We start from the raw sequence: 21,312 nt of genomic DNA, 5'->3' as shown, positions 1-21,312 counted from the left end.
ATGATGCTCATTGTCATCATCAGAATATATTATTTAAATTCAAATATATGTAAACAGTATTGTTTTATTAATATTATAAATAAAAATACTACTAATACTACTACTAATACTACTACTACTAATAATAATAATAATATTAATAAAAGTATACATTTTCTTCGATGTAATAATAATAAAAGTAATAAATAATAGTATTATTTAAAAATAATTGAATATTTATTCAATAATTGAATTTTATGTTGTGGTTTTATTACAATTCATATGAAAAATATAAAAATATCTGTTTGCAAAGCAGGTCAAAACAATATTATAACAAATAAAAAATATAACAACAGCAGCAACAACAACAACAATAAAGGTTTATTAAAAAAATTAATATTATAATAATAATGCATATAATAAAAAGAAGAAGCCTATTATATGAATTTATTTTACATTTCATTATTTGATGATGATGATGATAATAATAATAAGAATAAGAAGAAGAAAAAGAAGAAGAAGAAAAAGAAGTTGAAGGCATTTTAATTTTAAAATATTTCGGTGGAGTTATTTATTTGTATTTGTTTTTATTAAATTGTATTATTTTTAAAACCAACCAATAATAATAATAATAATAATAATGATAATAATAATAATAATAATAATAATAATAATAATAATAATAATAAATATTTTTCTCTAATTGTCGATTTGTTTATTTTTATTTATTATTTACGTTTAGGACAAGTCATCTTCATCTTCAATCTCCCGTTATCTTCCTAATCAGCATGTAGCGTTGATCTACTGTACTGTTGACTTTCCTGAAGGTTATAATGGGAAAGTGTGAATCTCACTGATCCAGAGTCAGTCTCTCCCGCACATCCGGGTGTCGCCTCCACAGCGCAGACTCGCGCGGTGATTGCAGCTCTGCGTTTCCGCGTTAGCAGCGGGGGGAACCAGCCGAGGGGAGGGAACGGAACACACCGAAGATTGGCCAAATCTAACCGGATTACGCTGCCTGTGTAGTGATTAAAATGAAAACCAAGTGACAATCGACCCTCCGGTCCGTGTTTTAGGGAATGAGTGTGGGATTATGGCGCGAGACTGGATGACAACACTGTCTGACATGTGAGGACGAGCACAACAACAGTGTGTCCGTGTATGCACATCTCTGCGTTCGTTTCGCATTCGCTGGAAAACAACATGAAGAAGTTTAATATCAGGAAGGTGTTGGACGGATTGACCGCGGCGTCTTCTTCCTCCTCCTCTGCCGCCGCCGCGTCCCCTCAGTCGGGGAATGACATGATTCAGGAGACCCTGCAGTCCGAGCATTTCCAGCTCTGCAAGGTGGGATTAGTTACTGTGATCTCATTCGGGTCGGGGGGGCCAACAACTCCATATTATAAATAAAACGCGCGAGAACGCATTGAGGTATAATTGGTTTAATATTTGCATATTCATTCAGTGACAACTATATATATATATATATATATATATATATATATATATATATATATATATATATATATATATATACACACATACACACACACATGTTAGAAACGGCTTCTATTTCTCACAGGTGAACAACAGGGTAAACTCAGGTACACCTCATGTGCTTTATTCAGTGTTAAATGCTAATATGTGTGTTTGAGTGTCATTTTACATTATATTTATTGCCATACTTCTGAAAACAGCCGCAGATAGTTCACCTCATATGTTGAAGATAAAATACACCTTAAATTGAACTTTAGAACTGTGACTCACCATTGGTAATTCAGCATGTACATTTAATAATGTTAAAGAGGTTTAATATGTATTAATTATATTATAAACCTTACCATTTGGTTAGAGTGCAGTGAGTGCACTATTCTGTGCTTCCAAATGGCTGTATTTAAATTTCTGTCGTGTTTCGTTTGGTGCAAACAGCCAAATTGCTTATCACTGCAAATCTCCTCTTGTAGCGTGTTAGGACACACTGTTACAACGTAACCTGCTCCCCTAATGTTCACGTTTGCAATATTTATTTAATTAATAACTTCATGTGGAACTCTGAATATGCTTCTCATTTCGGAGATTGCTACTGTCCATCGCATATCGGTCACGGTCACATGCTTTGACAGTCCTCCTGACTGAATGAATGAAATATGTGGTTTGACAACAAGTCAGCCTGGGGTGCTGAAATATAACTGGCTAAGCTGGCATTGGCAGGTTAAAAAAACATAAATAAGACAGCCGTTCCGGCACTGAAAACATATTTTTAAAGCAGAATGTCTGACTTCAGCATTGTTTTTCAGATAAACAAGAATGTTCACTTAGCATGTTTCTTAAATATCTGCAAACATATTATGGTATTTTTATGCTTTAGAAGAGCCAAAAGCTACAGCACCTTTAACACACCTTAACAAGTGGGGCACAGTGAAAATCTATCAAATTCTACTTGTGATTAGCACTAACCACTATCAAAAGATCTAGCCCTAATAAAGCTCAAAGCGAGTAGTAAACAATATAGGAAGTACGTCACATGTCATCAACGAATGAATGTGTGAATATAAAACCCAACTTTTCCTCAATGCTACTGTAAGAAATTGAAGTGGATTGAACATAAAACAACTAGTTTCCCCAAAGAAAACCTCCGGAATTGTGTTGTTTCAGCTCATTTATTTAAGTAGTTCGAACAAGCAGAGTGATTGTTTTGAGTGAATGTGTTTTATTTATTTTTATTTATAATGATTGACTGGAGTAATTTCTGTCACACGGAATAAGTGTGGCAGTCTCTTTTGTCAAGAAAGACCTTGAGATATTTTATTTGAATTTTAGACTTGTGTGAAAGTGTGGTTTTCGCACTAGAGTGTCAGTTCCAGATTTCTGTTGTTTCAGCTCATTTTATACAAGGAGTTTGAACATGCACTCAAAACAGTATGTTTCATAGATTTTTAATCTATAATGAATGATGGAGTCATTTCTGTCACAAGGAAAGGTGTGTCAGTGTCTTCTGTCATGATGATATAATTTTTTCTTAGATAGATAGATGGATGGATGGATGGATGGATGGATGGATGGATGGATGGATGGATAGATAGATAGATGAGCAATTGCATGCAAAAAAAAACTCGCCATGAAAAAAATTACGTTTTCACCAAAATACGAAAAGTTTTAAGTATTTTACAGCACTTTAGAAGTACTCAGGGATGTCTCTATGTTTTCAGACAATTATGTTTCATTTACCAAAGTCACACAAGTGGCAATTTAACATCTGTCACATCTATAACGGAGAAATACCACATCCATAACAAAGCTTTTTCCTCATAAATGCAAAAATATTACATAAAATAATACCAAACATGTTTGTTTTATAGTGAGTGGAATCTTATCCTTTTAATTAGCATTAATTCTTTTAGATTGTGCAGTTTAATTCCCAGAATTTCTACTAAGTATGTTGTATACTGTAAGCTTGTATACATCCATAACGCTTTTTCATTTTCCTCATTTAAAGTATAAAACATGTTTACAGTTTGAGATTTTTCTGCTCCCTTAATTGTGGTCAGTTGTTCTAGAAAATATAAACGGGTGTCTCAATCTAATGGTAACATATACTTTCTCTCTGAATTTATGTTTTAGATTTTTACTGCAAATGTCACATCCATAATGCTGGAATTGCTCATTTATAATTTATTTATTTATTTATTTATTTATTTATTTATTTATTTATTTATTTATTTATTTAATCATAATTATTTTTTGTTATAGTTTTTACTGTGCACCACAGTAATTCAGGTGTTATTCAGCTGTCAAAAGGCAAATTCAGTTCCTCTTTATTCTGTGATGTGAAACTCATCCCTAATATACGCTTTAATTTCAATCTAATTAAATCCTAATTGAAACTCTCAGTCCTTTCCTCATTACTAAACCAGTAATAAGGAGCCAGGCCTTTCCAAACTTCAAATGATTGCCGTTTCTTGTTTGTTTTGCTCCACATTGTTCATAGTTATGATGTTTATTATTATTTCGAATATAACCGGAAATACCACCAGTCTGCAATGTATATTGACATACTCAAAGTATATTATGAATACGCCTGAGGATGCTTCCGCATGTGCAATGTTTAACCAATATTATGTTTTCTCAGCTCCACGTTAATAAGGGAGTCTTTTCTTATGAATGTTTGACATGAAATGGTCCAAGGGAAACTAACTATTTTGCTTAAAAGGAAGTCGACATTACTATTATTATTATTTACTAGAATTTTGAAGGGAAAACAAATGGGGAATATATATACATATCTAGCATGTGTGTAAAGCACAAAAAAATAAAGGGAAAGTTCATGAAAGAAAATAATTATGTGATCATTTACGAACACTCCACTTGTTTAAAATCAATTGGAATTTCTTTTTTTTGTTGAACACAAAGATATTTTGAAGAATGCTGAAAACCATTAACCATTGACTTTCATTGTGTTTTTGTAGTATGGAGTGAGTTAATGGTTACAGGTTTTCAGCTTTCTTCAAAACATCTTTTTTTGTGTGTGTTCAACAGAATAAATAATCCCATAAAGGTTTTGAACTACTTGAGGTTGAGTAAACACAGAGTAATTAATTTTTTGGGGGTGAATTAGTCCTCATATTCATAGGTTTATATATATGAATTAGCTTTAAATGCATAGTTTCTGAGTATATATGACAGCTTTGTGTCATTGAAATCTATAATGTATATTGCATATTATTGTCTATTTCTTTAAATCATTGTGTTTGATCATAGATATTTACATTATATGTCGCCTATGCTATTGTTGTCTATGCGAAGAAATGCATCAGTAGAGCCACCATTTTTGTACAGGGTAGCACTTCTTTGAAATGAATGTGGGACCAAAATGCAGTGAAGGACTGGCCATCCGGAGCCCAAGATATATACATACATCTATGATCGGGAGTTTTCCCGGTGGTCAGTACACACTTTTTTTTTTTATTACGAAAATAATCATTTAAAAAATATCATCAGCATGTGTGACAGGATACAGGTTAATCTCCACTGCTGTATTTATATCTGTTATTTCAATGCATAAAATAAACCTGATTTAACGTCCACAATCCGGGATGGAAGCGTCTTATTTTATAGTTGTTCTGACACGCGGCTGTGCTGATGACGTAAAGCTGAAATAAATTGCTGTAATTCATTACACACATGCACTGTTTTAAAACATTTTAAGTATGTGAAACTTACTCTTGATCACATTCGATGATGATTTATGATCCTAACGAACTGAACAGACCTTTTATTCCCGGTTGCTTTGCCCACGTCTGGTCTTGTTGACATGATTATACACGTGACTACCGGGACATGTTAATACGCGCAGCTGTCAATCAATTCGGTGGGCGGGGGGATTAAAACTATTGAAACTTAATTTTTTGAGTGAAATGCTAATAATCCCATCCGATTCAATGATCTATGCTAAGCTAAGCTAAAAGTGCTTCGAGATTGGCTAAATGGATTCATATTGTGATGTAACCGTGTAATATCGATAAAATGGTATAATGGGCAACACGGTAGCTCAGTGATAAGCTCTGTCACCTCATCAAGAAGGTCACTGGTTTAAGTCTGGGCTGGGTCAGTTGGCATTTCTGTGTGGATTTTGCATGTTCTCCCTGTGTTGGTTTGCGTTTCCTTAGGGTGCTCCTTTTTCTACCCACAGTCCAAAAACATGCGCTATAGATTAATTGAATGAACTAAATTGGCTTTAGTGCATGTGTGAATGTGAGAGTGTATGGGTGTTTGCCAGTACTGGGTTGCGGCTGGAAGGGCATGCGCTTCGTAAAACATATGCTGAAATTGTTGGCGATTCATTCCACTGTGGCGACCCCTAATATGAAATGGAATAGCCAAAGGAAAATGAATGAATGACATTAGACAAATGCTGATATTTAATAATTCAATATATTGTGATGATGAACTTGCATAATATTGATATTGTAGGAACTTTAAAATACTGGCTATTTATACCATTTTTAAACTCTGAAAGTGCTTTTTAAGAATATTTTTTAAATGAGTTTACTAGAAACATGTTTAACAAAGCAATACTCGAAGCATTTTTTAGTTATTATATGTGTTAAAGTAATCTAGATTAGGTCAATATTGTGATAACATTTAATATATTAGCTAGTATATATAGTATATTATCACGATATCTTACTACTGAAGAGTGAACAATTATTAAATTTCTTTGAGCGAAACGCTAATGGTCCAATCCAATTCAATGATCTATTCCATAGATATATACATTAGATGTCGCCTGGCCTATTGTCGTCTATTGGACGGAATGCGTCAATAGCGCCGCCATCTTGCTACAGGGTAGCGCTTCTTTTAAATGAATGCAGGTCCAAGGTACAGTGGAGGACTGTGGCCATCTAAAGCCAGAGATACACATATACACATATATCTGTGATCGGGAGTTTTCCTGGATGTTAGTATGCAATATTTTTTTATTCTAATTGCGAAAATTATAATTTTACATCACTTTTCTACATTGATGGATCAGTGACCGCACGGGCATTCCTGACAAAAAGCTTATGTTTGTGTGTACAGAAATGTACTATTCACCCTCCCTGTTAAATTTAATCTAATCATGTCCTGAAACACACCTCCTCTCCTGCTTTCAGTTCTCATACTGACAGAGTTAGCGATTCTTTTGTGAATGAATCGTCCGAACGACTCTTTCACTAACGTTAGCCGACAATAATACAAGTTTCTGGCAGCGCAGCATCTCGTTGTCATATTTATTTTGCATTGTTTGCTGATTTTATTCAACAAAACTAGCATAAGCCGAGTGTTTAGTGCGAGTTGGAGCTGCTTTGCCGTATGGTGAATGCAGTGAGTGACTGTTATCATCAATAACGTTACGTAATTAGCGCAAAAGTTCAGAACATACAAAAACAGAAAAAAAACTTAATATTACCTATGAAATGTTCTGCCTTTGTGCGTTGTTTTCTTTGTTTGCTCGTTACTACACCTGTAGACAGCACTAAAGTCCAGCATCTTCATGTAATAACACTGTCTTGACTAGTTCGGTTGAATGACATTTGTCCTGGGAGCACTATACCAATGTGGCGGCGCTATTGACGCATGCTCAGGGTCCCTATGCGATATCTAGTGTATATATCTATGGATCTATTCTAAGCTAAGCTAAAAATGCTCTCACCTGACCCGGAGATTGGCTTAATGTCGCTATGATGGTGTAATATCATGATAATACATATTATCACAATAATCACGACCAAGAAAATCTGATACTATCATAAGACTAGTTGAGCCTGGTTTCTCTCAAGGTTTTTTCCTTTCGTCAGTTGGTAAAGTTTGTTCCTCACCACTGTCACCACTGGCTTGCTTAATTTGGGACCTGTGGAGCTGCGCATCAATGGATTCGCTCTTCAGTGTTTGGACTTTCAGCAGGGAAAATTAAACCACACTGAACTAAACTAAACTGAACTTCTAGACTGACACAATTTCAATTTTGTTTGACGCAATCTTCATCGTAAAATCGCTATAGAAGTAAACATGAATTGAATGTAGATTGGTAGGAGGCAAAATATAAAAAAATTAAATAATGACTCTTTCAAGCCATTTAGTGCATGATATTTTTATTTTTCACTGTTTTGAATACCTTTGCAGATTATTCACATTAAAGTTCAGTTACTTGACAACCTGTACATAAGATATTTTCCAAAAACCCATATGATCTGCTCTTTAAATCTTCTTTTCACATTAAAAGACTTTAAAATAGAGCACTTGGTGTGTGTGTTTGGTCAGCATTTGCTTTCTGAGCCGGAATTTTCCTTTCCTGAACTCCATTGTCATGTTTGTAGTAAAATGCAAATCATCTTCTGCTTCACAGACAGTGCGGCATGGCTTTCCCTATCAACCCTCCTCCATGGCTTTCGACCCTGTGCAGAAAATCCTGGCTATTGGCACACAGAGTGGAGCCCTGAGACTGTATCCTTTTCATATGAAGATCTGGCAACTTAACCAGCCCAACTTACTTGGTGAGGAAAGTGTCAAATGTGCTACTGTTGTTTGTGTATATTTAAACAAAGGCAATCCTCCTACCCTTCTGTGTTGGAAGCCTTGTTGCACATAATAATTGACTTGTTCAAAGCATTTTTTTTTTTTTTTACGAACATCCACACAAACATTTTATTATGTAAGTTGCAAAAAACAAGTAACTACATCCTCTGGCAAATCAGCTACTGAGATGCTTGCTGTTCCCCCAGGAGATATGAATAGTTACCCGAGAGAAGCATCATAGGAGTTACTGGCTCTGAAAAGGCAAAGGAAATTGGCATGTGAGAAAATTACTGCGAAAAAAAATCAACATGCTTATTACTTTTTAAAATCTCAATGATATTGTTACTTGGAGTAGATGATTATTGTTGATGCTAATGTCTGGATATAATTTTGATAGACAAAATAATTTATAATATTATAATCGATGTACATTTTCAATTAACATTTATCTAAAGTTTAATATTTAACAGATTTTAAAGCCTTATGAATTAATATTATTTCTTTTTTTTTAAAGACTGAAAAAAGGGGTGGGTCATATGTTATTTAAAAGCACCCAAATATTGTGTCAGAGTCTCTTATAACAGGCTTGGTCAGTATTCAGGTCAATATTCTCAAAATGTACATTTTATTATTAGAATAAATTTGCCAATTTTTTATTTATTTATTTTTTTTTATGGTTAGTTTGAATCAAACTGGTGCTTCAGGTCTCCTTCCTAAACTCCTTTCTTCCATAAGCCAGTAAACCAATAAGTACTCTGATTGGTCAGCTGGCCAAGTCTGTTTTTGATTGATCTTTACATGTACAGCTGAAGTCAGAATTATTAGCCCCCCTGAATTATTAGCCCTCTTGTTTGTTTTTCCCCCCAATTTTTGTTTAACGGAGAGATTTTTTTAAACACATTTGTAAACATAATAGTTTTAAAAAACTCCTTTCTAATAACTGATTTATTTTATCTTTGCCTTGATGACAGTGAATAATATTTGACTAGATATTTTTCAAGACACTTCTATACAGCTTAAAGTGACATTTAAAGGCTTAACTAGGTTAATTAGGTTAACTTGGCAGGTTAGGGTAATTTGGCAAGTTCTTGTATAACGATGGTTTGTTCTGTTGATAGTCGAAAAAATATATAGCTCAAAGGGGCTAATAATTTTGCCCTTAAAATGGTGTTTAAAATATTTAAAAAACTGCTTTTATTCTAGCTGAACTAAAACAAATATGACTTTCTCCAGAAGACAATATATTATCATACATACTGTGAAAATGTCCTTGCTCTGTTAAACATCATTTGGGAAATACTTCAGGAAAATTCAAAGGGGGGCTAATAATTCTGACTTCAACTGTATATGTATATTAACATTATTAATCCATTTTAGAGTGTTCGTATTAGACAAATGTATTACTTTGATCATGCTGTCATTAGACGTGTGGCACGATGGTTAGCACTGTCGCCTCACAGCAAGAAGGTCAGTGGTTCGAGTCCCAGCTGGGTCAGTTGGCATTTCTGTGTGTGAGTTTTCCCCATGTTGATGTGGGTTTCCTCCGGTTGCTCCGGTTTCCCCCACAGTCCAAAGACATGCATTATAGGTGAATTGAATTAACTAAACTGGCTGTAATGGGTGTTTCCCAGTACTGGGTTGCAACTGGAATGGCATTTGCTGCGTAAAACATATGATGGAATAGTTGGTGGTTCATTCTGCTGTGGTGATCAATCAGAGGCTAAGCCGAATGAAACTGAATGAATAAATGGCTGAAAAATGTGTTTACTCTCACTGTTTTTAACTTGCTGACTTCTTTCAAGTAGTCAGTGAATACAAAGGATAATTATTGTTATCATGCAAACACTATATGCTATATCCGTATGAGAGAGGTGTGATAAATTACAAAGATTTTTAAAAATATTTTTCAAGCATTTGTGTGTTGCATGCATTGGCAGGGCTTGACAGTGTGACCATTTCACTCACATTTCCATCTAAAAAAGATGTGTGTGAAATGGAAAATTTATTTAGCGACACTTGTGCGATTAAATGTGCAAATTTTTTTTTATTTATTTTTTAAGTGAACTTTATTTATAAACACATTTCGAGAGGGTCACGTGCTTATAATTTATCACGGCTGATCTCGCATTTACTAAGCACGATCTCCCAATCATATGATTCCCCTTTAATACTATAAATATACTATACTAAAAATAACCACAGTTTTAGTCCATAGATATTTTCATATGGAAGAACCCCTATAAATGAATGATATCATTTATAGGGATGCAATATTTAGCCCATTCCACTATTAACCACACTTGAATTCAATACAGTTAATTAATCATAAAGGCTTCTCGACTCCGCGTTTCTGTTGCATGGAACAAAACAGCTGCAACTAAACTAAGTACTGCCAATACACACACATGTTGGATTAACTATAGCAACAGGCCATTCTTCTTTTTTCGCCCTTTTGCATCTTTTCGGCACGCAAGTTTATTATTTCCAATAGAGACATGCACATATTGGGAGCAGTGCGCGTGTGGCTTGCAAGCGGACCGACGTTCTCGTATTCTCCAGGAGCACACAGTAGAAATGATCTCACACTGTAGTGGAGAGTTGTGCGTAACTTTCAGTGCAATGTGAACAAACAATACGTTAGTCGTATTGTTACTAATGATTAAAATGATTATGTATGTATGAACGCAGATAATATTATTCAATATTACTCAAATACTATTTTTATTTATTCTTATTTTTATTTATTTATTCATTGTTCTATCATTTATTTTCATTGTAAAATTATCACTCATGTTTAAATCAAACTTTTTCATTTATTTTATGTCCAAAGAGAGAAATGGACTATCGTTTGTTTTTTATTTATATTTTGTGCTGCATTTGGTTACCGAGCAGCAGTAAACAACCCAAGCTCATTCTGAAAACGTAGCAGGCTCATTCTGGAAGCGTAGCCCCGCAGACATTTCTGGAGACCGCAAAATACGTCCCGGGAGGTACGTATTTGTGGAGTTTTTGTTTTCGCGAATCTGCGAGAGGTCGCTGTGCGCGCTTTTTTTCGTCTCGAACGCCTCCCGCGAGAACAGCGCGGGCCCCTGGAGGCCGCTGTCGAGCGACCGACTGACCGACTGACTGAACGAATGACTAGGTGGCCGGCCAATCAGCCGACCCGGCCATCCTCCTCCTCCTTCTTTCCTAAACCCAAGCGAAGATTTATGAAAGCCATGCAGAAAAAGAAAAGCCCTTGTCCGATTTTGACCGCGTTTTCAGATTTCACCGCGTTCTCGCCCCGTTACGAACTTGTTCGCTTTATTTTTGGATTCTGTTTTTTGTCTTACCTGATTTTTGGAACCGATCTTTCCCGGACTCAAACCAGGTCTTGAACGCTGCCGGCTCCTCCTCGTCTTCCGGGCTCCGCCGTCGTAACACAACAAGCTAACCGGACAAACTGGCTGTGGAGGAGGTGAGCCGTCCAGCCGGCGAGCGCATAGAGTAGCGGCGTCACACCGCCCCGTAGCGTTTGCTTGAAAAAAACTAAACACAGCCATACGTACCTCCGACCACGTAAATCGCGGTCTCCAGAAAAGTCAGTGGGGCTTCATTTCCAGAACGAGCCTGGGTTGCATAAACCACACAAAAATATAAGCAGTTTTCTTGTGATTTTCTAAAGTAGTAATGTGAATTAATTAAAGATTTAAATTAATGCTTAATAATCTGTGAAACCATGATTATTCTTCAGACTAAATTGTTCAACCAAAATCTATAATCGCTGCATCCCTAATTGTTACGCTGTTTAAAACATAACATATGAATGTGTTGAATGTAGAAAAAGCCTAATTGAGCAATACACTGATTTTGCTTCTAAATACAACATTTGAATATGTTTGTAAAAAAAAGCCTCATTGTGCAATGCAGTGATGGTATGTAGTTTCAAAATACAACATATTAACATTTTAATGTAGAACAAGCCAACGTGAGTGTCTTAAGGAGCAAAAACTACAGCATATGGGCTCTTATATTGCTGTTGTGTCATCACTTATATTGCAAGTCATATCTCTCCGGCCCCTCATTTGGGATGCTTTTCATGAACTGGCCCCCATGACAAATTAATTGAATAGCCATGATATAAGGGACCAAAAACTAAGCCTTGTGGTACCCCACAATGTACTTTTGATCGACATGTCGCCTTTTCATTACCTTCTCCAAATTGATAACATTTCAATGCAGTACCAGCAATGCCAACATAATTTTATAAGCATATCTAGGAGAATATTATGATCAATAGTCTCACAAGCAGCACTGAGTTCCAACAAACACTCAGAGAAATGCGACCGCATTTATTCATTTCGCATTTTAGAAATTACATCTCTCTAGGGAAATGTTATATCGCAAGAAATTAGATATTTCCCCAGTATCCCGCATGCCCTAATAGTTAAAGATATCGGCCAATGGAATTCTCAGATATTAATTGGCCTTCCCGGGATATTGCGCTTATCTAGAGTACCTCCATTGCTCGACTAAAATGCGAAACATAAATATTGAGCATCAGAAACTGGTGCTTTTATATGCTCAGTCATCAGTGAGAAGGTCAGTTGCTTCCATGCAGGCAGTAAAATTCAGCCAGTTTCTCACAGAGTCATGTAGACGAGCAGCCTCATTTCAGAAGCACATTTCCTAGAAGCAGCGTCTTTAATTCCTGGAGGAGCTGCACTCATTAATGATATCTCCACTGTGGCATGAGCAGCACTGTTGCCATATGTTGCGGAGCTCGTCTCATCACTGGTGCTGCCGAGTATCTGCCAGAATGCCTCCCCTCGCACGTGCTGGAAACATCACTGGTCCTGCTGGGCACGTCTGTTAGAGCCATATACACTCAAGCAAGCTGCTCCAGCTTATTTCTGAGTGTTTTCATGCTCATATATACACTACACTATAATTGTGTCGATAGAAACATTGCTACAGAATAGGGTTGGGCGGGATTAGTTGTGCAACTGTAGGTGTTTGTTAACTAGCCAAAATTCTGCATGACTCAGTTTTTGATTATATTTAAGGGTACATCGGTCATGGAAGTTTTCTCCACACTTTATTTCGAAATCAGACTCTGCAGCGTAAAATATTATGAAATATATACTTTTTTGCAAGTAATGAAGAAACTTGTTTAGTGAGTCTCTCATGTAAAGGATGCAGATGCAGTGGTGGGTGATCTGCCAAAATGTTAACGCGTTAGCATAATATAAACACAATCCTTCTCCTGCCATCCAAAGCCACGGCTCCTAAAACACCAACGCGCACCTTTAAAGATGACAGTGGACAACTCACTAGATCATGTCATTCGCCAATTCGAAAACTACACAGTAGATTCCAGCGACGCTCCAGGGACAGACGAGTCTTCGCTGAGGCCATCTTCCAGCCACCGCGGTGACAAGCTCTGCACAAGACTTTTGGCCAGCGGAGAAATTAAAATGGTCGTGCCCAACTGAATCTGGTTCTCTCAAGGTTTTTTTTCTTCACTCCCATCAGGTGAAGTTTTTTTTCCCTCTCTGCTGTCGCCACTGCCTCGCATGGTTCAGGATTGGTAGAGCTACGCATCGATGAATTTGCTCTTCAGTGTTTGAACTCTCAGTAATGATTAAATCACACTGAACAGAGCTAAACTGAACTGAACTGAACTTAAACACTAAAAAACTGAACTACACTGTTCCAGTTACTATGACCATTTATGTGAAGCTGCTTTGACACAATCTACATTGTAAAAGCGCTATACAAATAAAGCTAAATTGAATTGAATTGAACAGTTTACAGTTTTTCTCAGTCACTTTGGTGCATTTCTCACAACACTATTTACATTTGCACAACACTTGATGCGTTTCTCTAAACAATTAGTCATTTGTGCACATCCTAGTAGCAGTTTCTCATTCTTTCCAACAAATTGCGAATGCTTCTGGACACGCATCAATTGCCTTCATACAACTCTCTGCTGTTAATAACATTATCATTCGCTTATGTCATGTCAGTCAAAATTAACTAGACTTGTGGATGCTTAATAATCATTACATATAAAACTAACAGTCCTCATTTCATTACTTGAGTCATTACATACAAAAATGTTGAACTTGTTGTCAAAATCTGTCAAGAAAATTTTATTTTAAAAAATTACAATATTTATTTTCCCCAACAAAAAATCTTAAAAATTGAACAATTTGATGAATGATTTACAGAAATGTGTATGTTATAGGTTCAATTCCATTATGTTCTGCAATATTGTTGACAGTTGTGCACAGCGCTGCCCAAAGGGAGTTTATGTTTGTTGTAAATAAAGGTGTGCTTATTCTTTTGCACAATGTTGTGAATAAATTAGAATTGCAACGAGCAAATGCAGTAAAAATGTGAAACATACATATTCAGTGTCTTGTGCTCAGATACCTCACTAAATGCAGTGATGTCTAACTTTACTGTGGTTTTCAAATGGCTGTGCAAATAGTATACAGTGCTGTCTTAGGCATTTTCAGGAAGAATCACCAAAATCTGACTTTTTAGCATTGAAAAAATGTAGAGAGTAAACCGTCATAATAAAAACAGGACAAAGCCATTTGATTATCTTGTTCATAAACAATGGTGTCAGGACTTTTCATTTTGATGATACTGACACTTTAATTGACATGAATACTTACTTTTGAGGAATGAACTATCCATTTTGAGCATGCGATGCGTTTTTGCAGGTTATCAGCTAGGTTTTGCATTTGTACTAATTATTTTGAGAAATGCATTAACTGTTGTGCAGACATGCACTGGTGTTGTGAGAAACGCACCAAAGCGACTGAGAAAAACTGTAATACTGCAATTCAGAACAAAAACTGTATTATATCGTCGGCGCCAGTGGTGAAGTGGTTAGTGGTTAGAAAAAAGATCTCGATTCGACCTTACACATGATCTTAATTCAGCTTTTTCTACGATTCAGCCAATTATATTTTCGAGATCAGGAGTGCAATCGTGCTTTTTTCTAAATGAGTATAAGGATAAATATTGCATTAAAAAAATTCAGTCATACATTTTTTGAAACATGTATTCAGAGAACACATGAACACCATCATCTACCACAACCATCTACTCATCCTTGGATGCAAAAAACAACAGCCCACAAGAAAGCAGCCCTAAATACAATATGTGTGCAAGGCTGCTTCTGAGGTTAGATACACAGTAGTGATGGGAAGTTCAGATTTTTAACGCGGATGTTTGGACTCAACATTATGCAGTCAGCAACAGTAATTTCAGTCAGTTAAAACGGAGGTTCTCAAAGTGGGGGTCGGGACCCCCCGAGGGGTTGCGGGACAATGAAGGGGGGTCGGCTGGTGATTTTCAAAAATCAATTAATTTTTATTAAACCTTAAGACTTACTGTATTTTATCAATAACCTACTGAAGAGAAAAAAATAGTCGTTTATAGTTACTATAAACTATATAGTTATTATAGTAGCTTATAGTTACTAGTTCTATTGGATTGCGACTTCTCGGGTAATTACATTATACTAACGACACAGCAATACAGTCAGATGCAGCATATTTTGTAACACCAGGTTAAACTTTCTAGCCCATCTACAGCTTTGACATACATAAAAAAAAACAAATAATAGACTTGGGTCTATTGGTGTGTTTGTGCGCATCATTGCATACAAGGTTTCTGTATTTATAACCACCACCTCAGAGAATATTGGGGGTCACGAGTCACTGGCATTGTCATTTTGGGGGTCGCGGGCTGAAAAGTTTGGAAACCCCTGAGTTAAAACATCACCATGATGTGAAAAATGTCTTACAGTAAAGTTTTGCTACCCAACTGAATCATGATTTACTTATTTAAATTCCATTACTATTGTCTGTTATGAAATAAACATACTTGGTTCTATTCACCCGCGCTGCTGTTGTTCAAGTTTAGTTCAGTCACACAGCAGGCTGTACTGTTTGTGTTTGGTTCACTGAATCACGCATGCACAGTATTATAGGTTCACCGCTTCTCAAGGTAACGTTACTGTTCTAATAACTGAACGAGAATATATATTAGATTATTTCGAGTCAGAGGGGGGTATTAGGATTGTTGAAACTTAAGTAGTTAGTGGATAAGTACTTACTGGAGACGCGATTCTTTTCAAATTATTCAGTTCGATTTGGTGAACTAGTTTAACCGGTTCACTTAGAAGATCTGGTTAAGAAGATTTGTTCGCGGTTGCGATACAGAAATAAAACCTATTATTGGGCACAAATGTGTTAAGGTAATAGTTTTAAGTGCCTGTAATGCTGTCACCGTGCTGCTGTCATTTCCACTTTTTGCTTTTGTCACGGGAGCAACATCGAGGGTGACTGAAGAACCGGCTCGATCTGGCCAATGGCAGCAGGACTACAGACTCTGAGGTTTCGTACGGGTCAAACACCTGCAGCGCGAATTATATTTACTTCTAAAAGGCTTACAGTAAGATTATGTATTAAATACATTCACAAATACGAAAATGAAGGAGTTTTTTGCTATAATTTTAGTTAGTTTCATTTAGTTTTGAATGCACAAAATACAGTTTGTTAGTTCTAAAACTCTCGTTTTTATTTTTATTTCAGTTAACGACAATTATTTAACATTTAGTTTTTTCTATTGAGCAAGTGAACCCAAAGGAAAACCAGCGATGCTTAAGAACGTGCTTAAGAATGTCAGCATGAAATGGGCGTTTTTTAAATTTCTGCACTCATTGGGACTGAAATTCGAGTGTCGTAACAACACTACTTGGCACATGATGTAACTACAGAAGAGTCGAGCTTTTAATAGAAAAAAATATTGAAAAAAATGCTTTTTGTGCGAAATGCTAATGGTCTAATCCGATTCAATGATCTATGCTAAGCTAAGGTAAAAGTGCTCTTGCCAGACCTGGAGATTGGATTCAAAAATGGTAATACTCAACTGCTTAACTCTAAGGGAGTTGTAAAATAAGGCTCTTTCCACCCAAAAAGGAGCGTTTCTTTAATTTGTAAAGTGGGAGTGCACTGGTGGCAATATGCCTTTGTAATGGTGTCTAGTAAACTGGCCATGATTTCACAGAATCGATGGTATTTTGCCCTTGTGGAAAGTCAGGAGCCCCACGCCGGGTCAGTCTAGTCTGTCATGGAGAGATGAGTTGATTGGCTCCTTCCTGCTGCTCAGCTGTTGCCTGGATGTGTTAATGTGCAGCGAGAGCTGATGGGTTTACTGTCATTCAGTCGATTGGGCTATTTATCAAAAGACAGGATGTATCGATTTGCCTCATTGCCCCAAGCATTGGGGAACACCGGCACAGCTCGGCTGACACAAACTCAATGAGGTGTTTACCAACAGTAAATATCTAATTTTACATGATTGGTCCCTTGTGTCTCTTTCTGTGTGTTTTCACGTAGAGGCCTTGCAGGACGTCCAGGGGTTTAGAAGAGTTTCTGCTGGCCTAATACATACTAACTGTTTCTTTAAGATGTTTGGTAATTGAATATGCAGTCTTTGAAGTGTTTTCTTTCAAATTACAGTGCTAAGGAGCAAACGTTTGAGGTTTTATGCATGAATAATTTAAAGATTGATTGTTGAATGCTTTTTGTCCTGATTATGCTCTGTGATCTGGGGAAGTTTTTGTGCATTTTAAAGACTTCTGATTAGTCACTGCTAATGAAAGTGTTTAGGCAACAGTAATGTGCTTTTGCATGTAATGGATTTTTTTTTTTCATTTTGAGACTGTTTTCTGTTTGTGTTTAGCTTTTTATTATGAGGAAATCTTTTTTTGTGCACAGAACAACCACAGACCACTGTGGTTTACCAGATGAGGAAGTATCACGCTCTTGTTGTAGAATGCAACTTTCTGTCAGTGTTTCTTAATTTTCAGCAGTCAGGCTGCAGACGTGTTTTGGCATAATGCTGTAGGGACTTTAACCAGTCAGGTGATGCTCTCGTAGGGTTAAAAAGCATGTGATTCTGGTCCTGCGTCATAATCCTCATACAGTAATTGGGCTCCTGATGTAAACAGTACATTAGATGTTCTAGTTCTGTTTTTTATTATTGTGTAAAATGCAGTGGTGTTGCAAAATTTTGACTTTTTGTGTTGAAATTTCCGCGAGATGTTACTGATAATTTCATAATAATCAGATGAATGTATTATTAATGTATAGTATAAATGATTCAAATGATCTCTGCAGCTGTAAATTTTGAGAAATACAAATGCTCATTTGGCATACAGTTGAAGTCAGAATTATTAGCCCTCTTTTAATTTTTTTTTTCTTTTTTGAGTATTTCCCTAATGATGTTTGACAGAGCAAGGACATTTTCACAGTATGTCTGATAATATTTTTTTTTCTAGAAAAAGTCTTATTTGTTTTATTTTGGCTAGAAAAAAAAGCAGTTTTAAATTTTTTTAAAATTATTTTTGGGACAAAATTATTAGCCCCTTCAAGCTATTTTTTTATAATCTACAGAACAAACCATCTTTATAGAATAACTTGCCTAATTACCTAATTACCATAGTTAAGCCTTTAAATGTCACTTTAAGCTGTATAGAAGAGTCTTGAAAAATATCAAGCAAAATATTATTTACTGTCATCATGGCAAAGATAAAATAAATCAGTTATTAGAAAAAGTTTTTTTTAAACTATTATGCGTAGAAATGTGATGAAACAATCTTCCCTCCATTAAACAGAAATTGGAGAAAAAAATAAACAGGGGCGCTAATAATTCAGGGGGGCTAATAATTCTGACTTCAACTGTATTTACTATTATTGTCTATACTTGGAGGAAATATTCAGTGTACAACAATGCTAATTAGTTTTCAAGCTATGTCACTTAAATAATGGAATCTTTACAAATTTATGCAGAAGCTTCAATCATTCATGTTCATTTACTAAGTAGTTTACTTGTCTAAATATCAGTGATGGGAGTTAAGATGGAAAAAATGCTAAAAATAACATGAATGAGCATAGTTATTGTATTCTACAGTGCTTCCGGAAAGTATTGATAGCGCTTCACTTTCCACATTTTTATGTTACAGCCTTATTCCAAAATGAATTAAATTAATTTTTTTCCTCACAATTCTACACACAATACCCCATAATGACAATGTGAAAAGATTTTTTGAAATTGTTGCAAATTTATTACAAATAAAAAACCTGAAAAACCACATGTACAGAAGTATTGACAGCCTTTGGCCTTAAGCTGTAAATTGAGCTCAGGTACATTCTGTTTCCACTGATCATTCTTGAGATGTTTCAGCAGCCTAATTGGAGTTCGCCTGTGGTCAATTATGTTGATTGGCCATGATTTGAAAAGGCATACACCTGTCTATATAAGGTCCCAGGGTTGACAGTGCATGTCAAAGCACAAACCAAGCATGAAGACAAAGGAATTGTTCCTCCCTTAGTCAGGGAGCTAGTCAATAACCCGATGGTCACTCTTTTGTGGAGAGAGGAGAACCTTACCGAAGTACAACCATCTGTGTAGCAATCCACAAATCAGGCCTGTATGGTAGAGTGGCCAGACGGAACCCACTCCCCGCCTGGAAATTGCCAAAAGTCATCTGAAGGACTCTCAGACCATAAGAAACAAAATTCTCTGCTCTGATGAGACTAAAATTTAACTCTTTGGAGTTACGTTTGGAGAAAACCAGACACCGCTCATCACCAGGCTAATACTATCCCTACAGTGAAGCATGGTGGCGGCAGCATCATGACGTGGGGATGGTTTTCAGCAGCAGCAACTGGAAGGCTATTCAGGATAGAGGGAAAGATGAATGCAGCAATGTACAGAGACATCCTAAATGAAAACCTGCTTCAGAGTGCTCTTGACCTCAGACTGGGGCGACGGTTCATCTTTCAGCAGGACAGTGACCCAAAGCACACCGCTGAAATATCAATTGAGTGGCTTCACAACAACTCAGTGAATGTCCTTGAGTGGCCCAGCCAGAGCCCAGACCTAAATCCTATTGAAAATCTCTGGAGAGATCTGATAATGGCTGTACACACTCGCTTCCCATCCAACCTGATAGAGCTTGAGAGGTACTGCAAAGAGGAATGGGCAAAAGGACTAGAGGCTGTAATTGCTGCCAGAGGTGCATCAACAAAGTATTGACCAAAGGCTTTGAATACTTCTGTACATGTGGTTTTACATGTTTTTTATTTTTATTTCTAATAGATTTGCAACAATTTCAAAAACTCTTTTCACGTTGTCATTATAGGGTATTTTGTGTCGAATTGTGAGGAAATAAATGAATTTAATCCATTTTGGAATAAGGCCGTAGTATAAAAAAATGTGGAAAAAGTGAAGCGCTATGAACATTTTGTTTTATTTTATTAACACTGTTAATTATACATTTTATCTCACAGTAGAACTGTTGTATCGTCAGCTCTGTTTAACAAAATGCAGAGGTTGTTACCAGATGCAATTAATAGTTGTTTTCCTTGTACATGTTTGGCTTCAAGCTTTTTTCGGTCAAGAAAGTGACCAAAAAACATTCAGTTGGTTCTTGAACTTGGAGAGTAATGCTTTTTTATGGCTACTTGAATGCATTGGACCTTAAACGCATTTGCTCCAGGAAAGCAGTCTGATTGAATTATTTATTTTTTTGTCTGCTTCTTGAATAATGAAAACAAGTTTAAAATGTTGTCCGTTGTCCTGTGGCTGCTGTCGCATCATCCAAGTGGATGCTGCACACTGGTGGTGGTGTGGAGACCCTTCTTATGATTGTGAAGCGCTTTGGGTGTACAGCCATACACAATAAATGCGCTATATTAATACACATTGCAATACATGACAAGCATAAAATAATACAAAAGAACAAAGATACAAATTAAATAAACAGTGCTTATGGTTTTCTGGAGAGTCTAATATTATTGATCAACAAAAATTAATTAATCAAATGTAAAACAACAGTATTGAGTTAGTCAACATTTGAAGTGGATAAACATTCATTAAAGTTGTTCTAAAACTATTCGACAACCATTGGCCAGCCATTCGTTTTTGAATCTGCTTCAAATGTTGACTACTGTAGTAGTCTTAATTATAGAAGTAATTAAATACAATTCATCTTTGTAAGTGTTTGTAAAAAGATATGAATTCTAGTACCAATTCGGTTCAGAATGAAATAATCACAGACATTAAAAATATCTTTCACTCTTTTAGGGTTAAACTTTGTTCTGAACTCTGTTTTCTGGTTAATTATCATCCCAACTTGTCATTGCAGATTGGAACGATATATTGTGAAACCCTAAGAAGGAACCATGTAGCAATTTACTAAAAACCACC

The 21,312-nt window shown here is 36.1% G+C and overlaps 1 protein-coding gene across 16 annotated transcripts in view; it reads left to right on the top strand.

The window, feature by feature from the left end:
• Window positions 1-902: 902 nt before the first annotated feature.
• stxbp5b (syntaxin binding protein 5b (tomosyn)) overlaps window positions 903-21,312 on the top strand; it is a 119,465-nt gene continuing 99,055 nt past the window's right edge. For all 16 annotated transcript variants that reach the window (XR_015512872.2, XR_015512880.2, XR_015512879.2 and 13 more), the window contains exons 1-2: window positions 903-1,326; window positions 7,865-7,962. Coding sequence is in view for 7 of the 16 variants with exons in the window: in XM_087289862.1 (XP_087145988.1) it covers window positions 1,141-1,326; window positions 7,865-7,962 (284 nt within the window). In the remaining 9 variants the exon portion in view is untranslated. The remainder of the gene's footprint in view (window positions 1,327-7,864; window positions 7,963-21,312) is intronic.

Source organism: Danio rerio, chromosome 17 (assembly GCF_052040795.2).
Source record: "Danio rerio strain M-AB ecotype USA chromosome 17, GRCz13ab, whole genome shotgun sequence".
NCBI lineage: Eukaryota > Metazoa > Chordata > Actinopteri > Cypriniformes > Danionidae > Danio > Danio rerio.
The sequence above is the reverse complement of the archived record's forward strand: the minus strand, read 5'-3'. Positions and strand labels throughout refer to the sequence as shown.